Genomic DNA, 15,439 nt, shown 5'->3' on the forward strand with positions numbered 1-15,439 from the left:
TGTTTCGACTGACGAAGAATCAATGTATTCAATTATGCCTAGGAAAGATTCGCAGTTATGTAAACGTCTGTGTAGCAAGAAGCTCAGTGAAAAGTGTAAAATTTCGAGTGCTCGCGAGGTGAAATCCGTGCTTCCCACAGGGTGACCGTTTTTCGTGGTTTTCCGCCGTTATATGTAATATTTAAAAAAAACTAACTGTATATCCTTCAGTTACTTACCTAGGCCTTCAAACTGACAAAGTATAAGCAAAATCGATTTTTTGACCGTGGTCACGATTTCTTTGATTTTTACTGGTATAATTCCTGTTATGAAACTTAACCCTGAATATCTGCCAAAAAATCTAAGATGAACCTTAAAAGCGCTCTTTAAGTTGGGTGTCAGTAAAACGCGGGGCCGGGGTCTCTTTTTTTTTTCTCTTTTTAATAATAATAATAATAATAATAATAATAATAATAATAATAATAATAATAATAATAATAATAATAATAATAATAATAATAATAATAATATAATCACCAAAGGCTCAAACATGAATTATACACTGAGCTTCATGGGAAGGGCTTTTAATCGTTTTTCACGTGATCAACCATCATCCTCTACAACACGTTGGAAGGAAGGGAGTTTTACAGTCAATCCACGTCAAGCTTTACCGTTTTTTTTTTTTTTAATTTGAATGGAGTTTTTAAATTTACATGTCAGTTTTGACGTCGCCAATGAGATTTCAGAGTTCCCGTAGAAATTTCCCTAGTTTATTGACGGTATAAAACTATGAATTTTTCTTTACATTACAGCACAAGTATTTCAAGAATAACAATTGTCTCCCAAGTATTTTGAATCGTTTTTTTTTTTTTTGCCAGTTAATGCGTCTTTTCTGGAAAGATTTCCAGAGAAATGTTCCACATTCTATTCAAATGCCGAGCTTTACAAAGGAATTCGAATGCATGTTTATTTCATTCTCGGAAATAATAGTCACGCGTGACATGGATTGACTGTAACAAACGAACACGATCATGGAAGGCGGCGGGGGTGTTCATAGTAAGTTCATGCACATTCTAGTTCACGAATTTGTTAGTTCAAGGAAATATACTGTCTCGTACCTTGTATTTTTTGCCTCATTTCGTTTCTTGGAAGAATAAAAGGTAGTTAATTCACGGAACCAATGTCCGCTAGAATACGGAACTGCATCGAGTGTTGTCACGGATGACCTATCCTAAGCTAGTGAGCTTTAGAGACTTAACTTTTTTTTATATTGGCTTTAGTCCTTATTTGACCCACAAATGACCCGTGATGTTAAAAATTAAAAAAAAATTAAAAAAAGAAAAAAGAAAAATAAAAGGAAAAGAAAAGAGACCCCGACCCCGGCCCGGCGTTTTACTGACACCCCTTTAAGTTGCATTAAATAGCCTATTTTGAATTCTTATTAGGATTACCGCTGTACACTCGTTCCCAGACTTCCGTTCCCGGTTTTAGTAACATCCGTTTGAGACACTGTTATCTTTGCATTTCTCTCGCTTGTGACTTCAAGACATTTTGCTTTGCACAATAAAAGTTTTCATGGCCCTTTGTGAATCCTAACTGTTTTCCGTTTTCATACCTTGCATCAATCGTACGGTTCCCGGTTGTCCATGTTTAAAATATCCTCAGCAACTTTGACCGTGGACACCCCATCCGTTATACAAAAGGGCAACGAATTTTCTTGGGAAAGCGAAAGACCGACTGAAGTGGCGAGAAAAATAAGACACGAAGCGAATGACTGTTGGTGAATCAACGGAAATAGCCCATCATAAAATCATATCTTTTTTACACAAGAGCAAAACTTGAAAAGTGGCGATCTGGTTTGATCCTTGATATCCATAGCCAATTGTTTTAGTACACTGGAATTGAACAAAATTGAACCACAATGGCTAAGCCTCCATTGACGCAAATTATGAGTGTGGCTTTTTAACATGAATTATGACCAAAGAGTTGATGGTCACGGAATTTTTTTTTTCACATCCCAGTCTCAGGTGTATTTGATCTATCATTCTAAGATAGGTTGTATGTCCCAACTGATCATCTTTATTCCATGTCACCTTTTCAAATTGCACAAAACCTTGAACATACGATGAATTCACAGAGATAAATATGAAAGTAAAACGTTTACATAAAAGTAAGCTCAAAATTTGGTTATATAACTGACAACTTTAAGAACATAATCTTACTCATAAAAACCATTTCTCTTAATTCTGACTTCAGTTCAGCTGTCCATAACGTAACCACTTAACTGTGTACGCATGAAAACCGCGTTTGTTACAAGCTCAAAACGTTCCACTCAGGGACTTCAATAGTTCAGTTACGAGCTCTAACCTCAAAGCTTACATCTAAAACTGCAGTGTATGTTTCATTCTACATCTTCAGTGAAGTGCATTAAAATGGAAACCTCCTTAGAATAACAACAGTTTTGTACACAACGCGAACTCTTCGTCGGACTTGGGAACATTTGCAGCAGTATGCGCGAAGGACTTGCCAGAACTGTTTACTTCTCAAACGAACAGGTATCCTCGGGCAGACAACTTCGGCGATAGCACATGTCGCCTCATCTTGGAACAGACCACTGTGCCTGTGAGGGGTCACTCACTGCAGCCGCACGGCCGCACTGCAACATCAGCACGGATACTAACGTCTCCTGGAGAAACAAAAGTAAACTGGTAAATTAATGCTCTTTTGCCTCGTAACTTATCATTCATTCATTCATTCATTCATTCATTCATTCATTCATTCATTCATTCATTCATTCATTCATTCATTCATTCATTCATTCATTCATTCATTCATTCATTCATTCATTCATTCATTCATTCATTCATTCATTCATTCATTCATTCATTCATTCATTCATTCATTCATTCATTCATTCATTCATTCATTCATTCATTCATTCATTCATTCATTCATTCATTCATTCATTCATTCATTCATTCATTCATTCATTCATTCATTCATTCATTCATTCATTCATTCATTCATTCATTCATTCATTCATTCATTCATTCATTCATTCATTCATTCATTCATTCATTCATTCATTCATTCATTCATTCATTCATTCATTCATTCATTCATTCATTCATTCATTCATTCATTCATTCATTCATTCATTCATTCATTCATTCATTCATTCATTCATTCATTCATTCATTCATTCATTCATTCATTCATTCATTCATTCATTCATTCATTCATTCATTCATTCATTCATTCATTCATTCATTCATTCATTCATTCATTCATTCATTCATTCATTCATTCATTCATTCATTCATTCATTCATTCATTCATTCATTCATTCATTCATTCATTCATTCATTCATTCATTCATTCATTCATTCATTCATTCATTCATTCATTCATTCATTCATTCATTCATTCATTCATTCATTCATTCATTCATTCATTCATTCATTCATTCATTCATTCATTCATTCATTCATTCATTCATTCATTCATTCATTCATTCATTCATTCATTCATTCATTCATTCATTCATTCATTCATTCATTCATTCATTCATTCATTCATTCATTCATTCATTCATTCATTCATTCATTCATTCATTCATTCATTCATTCATTCATTCATTCATTCATTCATTCATTCATTCATTCATTCATTCATTCATTCATTCATTCATTCATTCATTCATTCATTCATTCATTCATTCATTCATTCATTCATTCATTCATTCATTCATTCATTCATTCATTCATTCATTCATTCATTCATTCATTCATTCATTCATTCATTCATTCATTCATTCATTCATTCATTCATTCATTCATTCATTCATTCATTCATTCATTCATTCATTCATTCATTCATTCATTCATTCATTCATTCATTCATTCATTCATTCATTCATTCATTCATTCATTCATTCATTCATTCATTCATTCATTCATTCATTCATTCATTCATTCATTCATTCATTCATTCATTCATTCATTCATTCATTCATTCATTCATTCATTCATTCATTCATTCATTCATTCATTCATTCATTCATTCATTCATTCATTCATTCATTCATTCATTCATTCATTCATTCATTCATTCATTCATTCATTCATTCATTCATTCATTCATTCATTCATTCATTCATTCATTCATTCATTCATTCATTCATTCATTCATTCATTCATTCATTCATTCATTCATTCATTCATTCATTCATTCATTCATTCATTCATTCATTCATTCATTCATTCATTCATTCATTCATTCATTCATTCATTCATTCATTCATTCATTCATTCATTCATTCATTCATTCATTCATTCATTCATTCATTCATTCATTCATTCATTCATTCATTCATTCATTCATTCATTCATTCATTCATTCATTCATTCATTCATTCATTCATTCATTCATTCATTCATTCATTCATTCATTCATTCATTCATTCATTCATTCATTCATTCATTCATTCATTCATTCATTCATTCATTCATTCATTCATTCATTCATTCATTCATTCATTCATTCATTCATTCATTCATTCATTCATTCATTCATTCATTCATTCATTCATTCATTCATTCATTCATTCATTCATTCATTCATTCATTCATTCATTCATTCATTCATTCATTCATTCATTCATTCATTCATTCATTCATTCATTCATTCATTCATTCATTCATTCATTCATTCATTCATTCATTCATTCATTCATTCATTCATTCATTCATTCATTCATTCATTCATTCATTCATTCATTCATTCATTCATTCATTCATTCATTCATTCATTCATTCATTCATTCATTCATTCATTCATTCATTCATTCATTCATTCATTCATTCATTCATTCATTCATTCATTCATTCATTCATTCATTCATTCATTCATTCATTCATTCATTCATTCATTCATTCATTCATTCATTCATTCATTCATTCATTCATTCATTCATTCATTCATTCATTCATTCATTCATTCATTCATTCATTCATTCATTCATTCATTCATTCATTCATTCATTCATTCATTCATTCATTCATTCATTCATTCATTCATTCATTCATTCATTCATTCATTCATTCATTCATTCATTCATTCATTCATTCATTCATTCATTCATTCATTCATTCATTCATTCATTCATTCATTCATTCATTCATTCATTCATTCATTCATTCATTCATTCATTCATTCATTCATTCATTCATTCATTCATTCATTCATTCATTCATTCATTCATTCATTCATTCATTCATTCATTCATTCATTCATTCATTCATTCATTCATTCATTCATTCATTCATTCATTCATTCATTCATTCATTCATTCATTCATTCATTCATTCATTCATTCATTCATTCATTCATTCATTCATTCATTCATTCATTCATTCATTCATTCATTCATTCATTCATTCATTCATTCATTCATTCATTCATTCATTCATTCATTCATTCATTCATTCATTCATTCATTCATTCATTCATTCATTCATTCATTCATTCATTCATTCATTCATTCATTCATTCATTCATTCATTCATTCATTCATTCATTCATTCATTCATTCATTCATTCATTCATTCATTCATTCATTCATTCATTCATTCATTCATTCATTCATTCATTCATTCATTCATTCATTCATTCATTCATTCATTCATTCATTCATTCATTCATTCATTCATTCATTCATTCATTCATTCATTCATTCATTCATTCATTCATTCATTCATTCATTCATTCATTCATTCATTCATTCATTCATTCATTCATTCATTCATTCATTCATTCATTCATTCATTCATTCATTCATTCATTCATTCATTCATTCATTCATTCATTCATTCATTCATTCATTCATTCATTCATTCATTCATTCATTCATTCATTCATTCATTCATTCATTCATTCATTCATTCATTCATTCATTCATTCATTCATTCATTCATTCATTCATTCATTCATTCATTCATTCATTCATTCATTCATTCATTCATTCATTCATTCATTCATTCATTCATTCATTCATTCATTCATTCATTCATTCATTCATTCATTCATTCATTCATTCATTCATTCATTCATTCATTCATTCATTCATTCATTCATTCATTCATTCATTCATTCATTCATTCATTCATTCATTCATTCATTCATTCATTCATTCATTCATTCATTCATTCATTCATTCATTCATTCATTCATTCATTCATTCATTCATTCATTCATTCATTCATTCATTCATTCATTCATTCATTCATTCATTCATTCATTCATTCATTCATTCATTCATTCATTCATTCATTCATTCTTTCATTCATTCATTCATTCATTCATTCATTCATTCTTTCATTCATTCATTCATTCATTCATTCTTTCATTCATTCATTCATTCATTCATTCATTCATTCATTCTTTCATTCATTCATTCATTCATTCATTTATATTTATTTATTTATTTATTTATTTATTTATTTATTTATTTATTTTCAATCCTTTTTGGATAGTCGAGAGAGCGGGACCTAACATGTGAGCAACCTTGAAAGAACAAACCCCAGCTTCCTCTCGTTTTTTCCGTTCACTCCTGTCTCGTCGCACTCATGATGGCTCGCTGTCTCTTGAATACCCAGCAAGGGACTGACAGCAATCTATTCCAGAATGAAAGTACAAAGACAAATCCGACCCAAGAACGGAGTCAAACCCATGACCTTCTTATCACCGAGATGGCAGTTACATTGCTGAGGGAAAGTCCTTTGCACAGTATTTCAAATTTACCACACTAACATGGAAATTCAGAGTGCTTCTCCTACATAAAATGGCATTTACACTGCTTCCTTCCCCGCCATTACTCAACGTTTACAAAAGGTTAACAATGGCGCTAATGCAGTTGGGAACTAAGTCCTTTGAAGATAGGAAAAGAAGCATTATGGGCACACAGGCTGAACACTGTGCGGGTGCAGGTAACACACAGTCGTCCCACAGAGATAAATAAAAGATGGAATTTGTCCCCTTAACGCAGTTCGATTCCTTAACAATTGTAGTTAATTTTTAGCATGTTCGCCCTGTCTAAAAACAACGGGACAAGATTCGTCTGCGATCACAACGAACTTGATCGCCCGCCTCGCGAAAAATGCGGACACACTTGGCAATTTTTTTCGCCAATCGCGGCGATGTGGCACTTCAACCTTGTTTCCAGGCTCCATCGAGGGGCGTTTTGAAAAGTCATGTGATAAAATCGCCCAACTTGATTGGTTGACTGCACTAGCGATTCGCAGCGATGAGCGTAGAAAATCGCGGGAACGGGCACACTAGGCAAACGCTGGCGAATTTTATCGCCGAGGTCTGACATGCCAAATATCGGGGATTTTATACGCCGATCGCCGCGCGTAGTGTGTCACCGGCTAGCCTTAGATCGACACACAAAATGCCAAAAAGGGGCGGGTTATATGTAGTTATTTTCTGGTACCAGTCCTTTTACCCGCAGTGTATAAGAATGGATTATTCTGAAAATAAATCTCTCGGTCCTTGATATCAAGGAGAAAGACCGAATAAAAAGTCGAGTAACGAGTTTCTACTTACTGCTGCACTCATCTAGTTAAGGAATTTTTCTCTTTAATTTTTGTTTCTGTTTGCGATATAATTACATGTGAACTTTTATCTCCTTTCTTTATGACCAGCTATCTGCCAACTGATCTCACAAACTACGGGATCGGACGTTCAAATCCTATGCTCCTCGCATAGGTTACATTTGTAATACACTTCTATACGAAAAAGTCATTAAGATGACCCAGGCTCAACTTGTGAGTACACTTTTGTGCCTTAGCGCTACTAATAAACGTAGCTCGTAATAGCCCTTCCATTTTTTACTGATAGTATAAAAATTGGTGTACCCTCCCTTGATCCCGAATATTCTACACATCTTTACTGTCACCAGCGCTGAGGTAAACTTCACTTCTCCTCACCTGGTTAAGTTAGCAAACACTAGGTTGGTGTCACCGCCATCTTGTAGACGTTTCTTGTTGGCTCGGTGATGGGGCCGTGATGCCTGGTCAGGAGCACTCTGTCTTTGTTGTCCTAGCATCTCTGCAAAGGTTACCATATATACAAAATTTAAAATTGTTTAAACCTGCAGAAAATTACTTGAAGGCTTGAAAATAAAACAATTGCCGAATGACTGCAAATGATTAGCAGGGATGAGAAGTATTTTTATCTCATCCAAAGAGGGGGCAAGATAGTATAACTTGAGCTAGGTTTCATTTTGTGAAGTCTTCTCGTAGAAAAGGGGAGAGGAATTATTTGACAGGGAGATGGTCACTATGACAAGAAATATACAAATAAATCACTTCAAGCTAGCCTTTGAACAGGCTCCCAGGTGGGGTATACGGCCAACACAAAAATCGAGCACAGACCGCGCTCCGCTCGCTATTTGGAAATAAGATAAACGTTGTAATGCAGTATGCTGACGTACCATTGTAGATCTCCTCCTCCTGTCTTTGATTGTAATTTAATACCAATCTCTTGACCTCTTCTTGCTCCTGTTGTTCAGCCATCTGCCTGTCCTTGATGTTGGCCGCCAACCCTGAGCTCAGTGGAATCTGCAGATCTGATTAACAATGAATCAGGTTAATTCACCGAATAAACTTTGCTGGCTCTGTCACATACAGAAACTAGAAGTGTCGTTACTCTCCCTGCATGGCTGGTTTTAACAATCAAGGTTACGCAACCAACTTACCAATACATTTCTTGGTAGGGTGATAATAACCTTGACTTATAAGTGTTTATTATCACCGGATCACCACAAAGACACAATTCTGTAGAGCTGGCAAGCAGATGGGTAGAAACAAAATGGATTGATTGATCAGTCGAGAATAAGCTTTTTTTCCCTGCAACATTTTTCTCTTTCACCAACATGATTCAAAGCTCCTTCAATCATTTGCCAAAGCCATTTAGTGTGCCATTCAACAAAATGAGGACTCTAAAGTTCAAGATTCAACCAACCGTTACCCTTTTCACTGCCATCAATCACTACAGCGGACCTGTTAGAAAACAATAACGTTTGGCTCAATGGAGTAAAAAGGTCATGTTCGTGCGCTGTGATTGGCGGATTACAATGCACTTTGTCGGTTTCTGTCTTATTGCAGTCAGCCAGTTGTAATTATTCGCTGTAAATATGATTGACAGCAGTAAAACAAGCAAATGGTAAGTTGGGGTTGAAGTTCACAGTCCGCATGTTATTGAAGGAACAGCAATAACCAAGTGATCCTATGCATTCAATAAATGCATTCCATATGTCTCTTGAACCGGTGCATGCAAGGTGTAATGAACTTGAAGTGGTCACTAGCGTAACAAATTCATAACAAGAAGACTTTACATCCTCACCTTTTAACTGCTGTTTATTCCCCTTCTTCAACATGACAACAAAGTTCAGGCTTTCACTCTCTTCGGTTAAACTGTTGTGACGTGCCCTTTGACCCTTAAGGTGCATTGGAACTGCTACATCCAGGCTAGGGACCTGAAAAAAAGCAAGGCAAAGTTGGGTGTGGTACATTTCAAACAAAAGGACCCCTTCAGAATTTATGGTCAGTCAATCTTCTGTACTGAATAAAGCTATTGAACTGTACTTACCTTTGAAAATTTTATCTTACCTTAAAATTTGCTTTCTTTGGCACCTGTAAATGACTTCTGAATTCTGACCATTCACATTAAGGCCGCTGCCTACTAATACCGAAATATTTTTGTGTTTGGGACTTGGACTATGCGGGAAAAGCAGATTTTAGCTAGGGCTATGAAAATCCAAAAAGAAACCAGGGGGTAACCACGCATTTTTTAGAGATAATTAAGCAACAATTATTCTAAAAAACAGTAAAATACAAAGCTAGATGTATGGCATTTTTCTCCAATTTTAAGCTTTATTATCTCTGAAAATGCATGGTTACCCCCAATTTTCTTTTTGGATGCTAAGAGCACTCGCTAAGTTCTGCTTTCTCCGAATAGTTTTAAACCGCGCAAACAGATCCCTGTATTAGTAGGCACCACTCATAAGAAACTCGAGCATCACGAGATGTGCAGAACGTATGCGCAGTAACAATAGTAGGAACCGTCCTTAAGATAACTGAAATGACAGTGTTTTGAGATGATGATTTTGAACTATGGTACTGTTCTACAAAGCAACAGTTTGCAATGCTATTGTTCAATAACTTGTTTGAACTGAAACAAGTAACTTAAAAGGAAATCTAATGATAATATTACCTTGGGATTCTCTTCACGGCGGTTTTGAACGTCATCCACCATCAGTTTATCAAAGGCTGCCACAAATGCCTTATCCTCCACAGTGGGTTCTGGTTTAGGTGGACTTAGTACTTTGACCTGCGGGAAACATAAACAATAAATGATGGGCCATTTCACTCCCAAAACCAATTCTTGAAAAGAAGCAATGAATAATTCAGTTTTCTTGTAATTCAAAGTTCTGGTCACAAGGCAATTGTAGCTATGATGACATTTCTGACACAACCATTGATCGAGAAACATTGGATATGAGGGTAAATATAACTCTGGGAAAGTAGTACACAAGAACTCCCTGCAAATATTTCAAAAACGTCACAAAAAATTTGGAATTAGTAAGTGTAACCAATTTTTGAGAAAATGATAACTTGGAAATGTGACGCACACAACTAACTTGTGCACATAACAAAGCGAGCGCACCACTGTCAACAAAACTTAGCAGTGGCTTTCTTCTTTCCTCTAGAAACTGATATCATGGATTAATTCTCAAATAAAACAGATGAAACACTATCTACATTTATAGCGACAAATTGATCTATAAAATCTATCTTGGGCTACTTGTGAGCAAAGTCTTTTAGCTGCAATTGTTGAACATGTGCAGTCTTACAATGTACCACATTCCTGACATATTATGATGTCATTAAAAGATATGTTGACAGATGTTTTCTTCCAAAGAGTGAGAAGATCTGGGTTCAAGATTAAGCCCTCACTTCTCCTTGTTGCTGACTTGTAGAGGAACAACACTACTTACAGTAATGTAACAGGATGCTCAATACAGCACTCAATCCCATACATGTACTTGAACTCTGAGCTGAGGTCTGTCTTTGTGTACTTTGGAAGCTACAAACCTTGTTCATATCCATATCACTCATATCAACTTCAGTGACCTCTGGGTCAGATTCCATTCCCTGTGGCCCAGGCCCCTCCTCTTCATCCTCTCCTTCACTCTCCCCAGTCCCACTCAGTTCATCTTCCTCCTGCAGCATGGGAGACTGGCAAGGAGAGTTCCCAAGTGAGCCAGATGGACAGCTGGACACAACTTTGCTGTACGAAGTGTTGGTGATGGGTAATGGCTGTGAGCTGGTGGCTGGGCTAGCTGTGTTTTGATCTGAAGGAGCTGCTTTCTCTAAAAGGGCACAGAAAAAACACTTGTTCATAACCTAGTAAATAGGTCATCAATGTCTTTTGTCTGGAAGGAAGGATACAAAATACAAAACCCAATATGCATAACCTTGCCATAAAAACAGTCTCAAAAATTATCACAAAATGTGTACAGAGACTGGAAAAAAACCTTTTAATTGTACATAAAAAATATATGCAGCAGGACAGAAAAGGTTACCTCAAATGCTAGAGCATTGCGGAAAAACATTTCAAAAGTTTACTCTTATTTCCTTGTTGATAATCCACCTATCAATGCTAAGCCTGGGAGGATGGGGGGACATTTGCGCAGACGTGAATCCCCCCCCCCCCCCACAACCCCACAGCCATGGGCTAAACAATGATCAAAATTACCAACAATAGTTGTTGTTAACTGAAAGGTAAAATACCTATTTGTTCTTGATGTTCTTTGTTTAACTTCTCTAGACTTTCCACAGCCTCCTCTAAACTGGTAAACATTGTGAGTTTGGGACGAAGAGCCTCTAGTGTATCTGCTATCATGTAGTCAACATCACGAGGAAAGGGGTGTCCCTCATGCCAGATGGGATCTGCTTTCTTCTTCAAGATGTAGCACTAGTAAAACAGTGAACATTATCAGCTTACATCAGCTGTTGACCTCTCTAGGTTTTTACTGACTCGTGTTACATTTGATGGCATGTCATTTGGCTCCCACAGCTTAGGTTTGTTACATGTCAGAGGGACTGATCTAGGCTAGAGTTCTCCCTCTCTTGAGTTTGAGCAACTTTTTTTTTAATTCAACCAATAAGTATAATTCATTGTCATAATTCTACACTTAAGGTGATTACACTGACCCACATGACACATTTTGTGATGTACATAAATATTATTATTGCATTTAAAAGGCTGATTGTTTGGGGAGTAAACAGTCCATTTCCAAGAGAGCCTCTACTTTTAGTCATCTAATTTTAGCTAGGCAAACACAATTCGTCTTTTACGTCAGAAAAATAAGTTATCCACAGATCGATACAATTGTGACTGCTAGAACTGAAGGAGATCCAATATAATATTATAAAGACATCTTCAAGTTGGAAATGTTGACTGATGTAACTTATCTAGTTTTCATGTTTTGTATAATAGTTTCAGTCGAATTGCTATTTTACAGATTTTGATTGGAATTCTCCAGGGAGGGTTCATACCCAGCGACTACCAAAGAAACCCCTGCCCCTCGTCACTTACTTTCACTACCTACAGTATTGACTTTATACTGTTACTGTTGGCACCCTTTTCAAATTTCCTAGATCCACCCATACCTCACCTAAAGGCTAGTAACTCTCCTCTGTGGCACCCCCACAGAATTTTCATTTATCACCATTCACAAAATGCCACCAAGAATACTCCTGTCTTTCTTCCTTACTTAACAAAATTCAAATTATTCCAGCTTTGATGAATGGCAAGAAAAGGATTCAGGGGAAAAAACATCAATTGAAGGGGTGCCTGCAAAATCCCTAAGTGACTTCTGATAGACTGCTAGATTCTCCTTCCAAATTTCCTTGTGTTTCCTTGTAAGAAAGGGGGAGAATTTCACGTGAGATCACGTGAGATGTTACTGAACTCAAAAGTCACCAGCTGAAGTTGATGTAGAACAGGTGGATAAAATTAACAAGTAGACATCACAGTGTACCACTCCTGAGAATGTTTAGCTAAAGAAACTGTGATCTCACCTGAAAGTAGACCAGAAAACAGTCCAGTTTCTTCTTGTAGTTGCCATGATCAAAGTACTGTCCACAAGTGTCTAACAAGGTGCAGATAAGACGGATACGAAACAGGTGTCCAGGAGGGTCTAGCACTGATGGTATGCCTAGAAACACAAAAAACAAATAACTTTTAAAAAACACAAAAGCTTTTCCTGGCCATTTTCATTCTCGGTTGTCACTCAACAAGAGGCAAACAGCTTGTGTCCTGAATTCCTATGTTCATTACCAAGGAAATAAGATATTGCTACACTAGGAACTGTAAGGTCTTCTCCTAAAGGAAAGAAAACATGTCTGACTGTGTTGGAACTGGGACATCTGCAATAGATTCCCGCCACACTCAGCAAGTGTATCATCATTGTCATCATCATCATCATCATCATCGTCATTGTATTACTTACAGAGGAAGGAATTTTGGGGAAACTTTAACAATTACTGCCTTCAACAAACGAGAAGAGGGGGGGGGGGGGGGGGGCAAGAAAAAAAACTTTACAAGTCACCAGTACTAACCTTCTTGATTGTTGCCAAACGTAATGAAGGAGTATAGAGTACTGAAGATGACACGTGACTCAACTTGTCTGTAGTTATACAGCTCTCCTAAGAACTTCACACAACTTACACGCCGCTGGTTCATCTTTTGAAAGTTTGTCTACAAAAAGTGGAAACTACTGATCAATATTGATCCAAGCTGTACCCTTCTTGTACCATTATCTACCCCTCAAACAGGCTTTAATTGTGTAAAGGTATGTGTCTCTTTTAGTCCTCTCTGAACTGTTTTTTTTTTTTTTGCTACTTGTGTCTGTAACAGGTTATAAACTTTTGACAATCTTTTGAACAGACTTCTTTATCTGATCTAATAAAAAACATTCTAAAAAGAGGTAGAAAAATAGTTGGACTGAACCTCCCGCTGTTGGCTTCTTTACTTTCATAAAGACAGCAGGAAATTGCAGAAAATTCACTAAACCTCTTTTTGGATAATTTTCTAAAAATAAATTTTTAATGATGTCACATAAGATAACTTTGTTATATCACATTTAGGATATTTCTGATAAAAAAAACTGTCCCCAAATTATTTACAAGAGATAAAATCAAATACTTTTAGTTACTGCTTCAGTTTAAAACAATCATAATTAAGTATTTTGCTTTTTTGGTGTAGGCTAGCTAGCAAGATATAAATTCTTGCAGACTCTACCAGCTTGGTTTAAAACAGGGTAAGAATTTCACATTCTGGAAGGCAAGGAGAGAGCTCTGCTTTAGACTGACCAAAATCAACAACTATATTCAATAATGATTCTTGACAAAGATATCCTACAGCATGTTGCTTTAGGCCAAAAAGACATTTCTTTAAATTAGTTCTGGCTTTCAATGGGTTATTAAACATTTTGCAATTTATAAATATCTGAACTTAATAACATAGAATGTTGTTCTTTTTTTCAATGGAAAAGGGCGAAAAATTCAATTTGAACATGATCTTGCCCTGAGCCAGGTTTCGTTTTTATACCTCCATTCCTAGGCGTATCTCTTCCAAAATTCCATCCACAACATAAAGAGCAACATCTTCCTACAAAGCAAGTACACATTATTGCACAATCAGACTTCATCAGCTTTATACAACAAAATGTAACTATCACCAACAGAGCACATAGGTGGGCAAACACTGGAATTTGCCAAAACCAAAATGTCATCAAGCCACATACTTAATAATCTACTCCAAGGTAGTGAACAATTAATATTGACTAATGTTAGGTTGTAACTGAAACTAACATTTTCAATAATCAAGTTTTTGGAGTTCTGTGCTTTTGCCTGTGGCCTTGAATTCCTTCTGGAAACATTGCTCAAATGTTTTATCCACTGCTTTGTACTTTGGTTTGTGATCAAAACGAAAATCTTGCCCATAATCATGATAGCTTTTTATCTCAAAATGAAGCAAAGCAGTGGATAAAACATTGGAGCAGCATTTCCTGAAGAAATCCAAGGCCACAATTTATTGCAAAAATGACTGGTGAATCTGAGCTAAAACAGCAAAAAGCAATCTGAAATGTACCAAGGGTCGGTTATGCCGGCCTTCAATTGCTCCAAATGAGCTCTGTGTTGACACAAAGACTGATTATCATGCAAGAGGCACAGATCTGCATTTAGTTTTTGAGCAAATGCCTTCAACAAAAATAATTGGCCTATTACTTTTGCTAAACCGAACCAACTCAGGTGAAACATTACTGGATATAAACAGAAGTCAGTCAGTCAGTCAGTCAGTCAAGGATTGGTTCCTCTTTTGTGACGGT

At 35.4% G+C, this 15,439-nt stretch overlaps 1 protein-coding gene across 2 annotated transcripts in view; it reads right to left on the reverse strand.

The window, feature by feature from the left end:
* Positions 1 to 2,035: 2,035 nt before the first annotated feature.
* The window catches only part of LOC146454609 (regulator of nonsense transcripts 2-like), a 39,442-nt gene continuing 26,038 nt past the window's right edge, over positions 2,036 to 15,439 (reverse strand). For both annotated transcript variants that reach the window (XM_085095084.1, XM_085095083.1), the window contains exons 26-35: positions 14,659 to 14,718; positions 13,668 to 13,806; positions 13,128 to 13,264; positions 11,835 to 12,018; positions 11,136 to 11,413; positions 10,255 to 10,371; positions 9,385 to 9,517; positions 8,474 to 8,608; positions 7,968 to 8,088; positions 2,036 to 2,665 (exon numbers count right to left, since the gene is read on the reverse strand). In XM_085095084.1, coding sequence (XP_084951210.1) covers positions 2,656 to 2,665; positions 7,968 to 8,088; positions 8,474 to 8,608; positions 9,385 to 9,517; positions 10,255 to 10,371; positions 11,136 to 11,413; positions 11,835 to 12,018; positions 13,128 to 13,264; positions 13,668 to 13,806; positions 14,659 to 14,718 — 1,314 coding nt within the window. In that variant the 3' untranslated portion in view covers positions 2,036 to 2,655. The remainder of the gene's footprint in view (positions 2,666 to 7,967; positions 8,089 to 8,473; positions 8,609 to 9,384; positions 9,518 to 10,254; positions 10,372 to 11,135; positions 11,414 to 11,834; positions 12,019 to 13,127; positions 13,265 to 13,667; positions 13,807 to 14,658; positions 14,719 to 15,439) is intronic.

This window comes from Pavona decussata, unplaced genomic scaffold (assembly GCF_977016875.1).
Source record: "Pavona decussata unplaced genomic scaffold, jaPavDecu1.1 SCAFFOLD_300, whole genome shotgun sequence".
Classification (NCBI taxonomy): domain Eukaryota; kingdom Metazoa; phylum Cnidaria; class Anthozoa; order Scleractinia; family Agariciidae; genus Pavona; species Pavona decussata.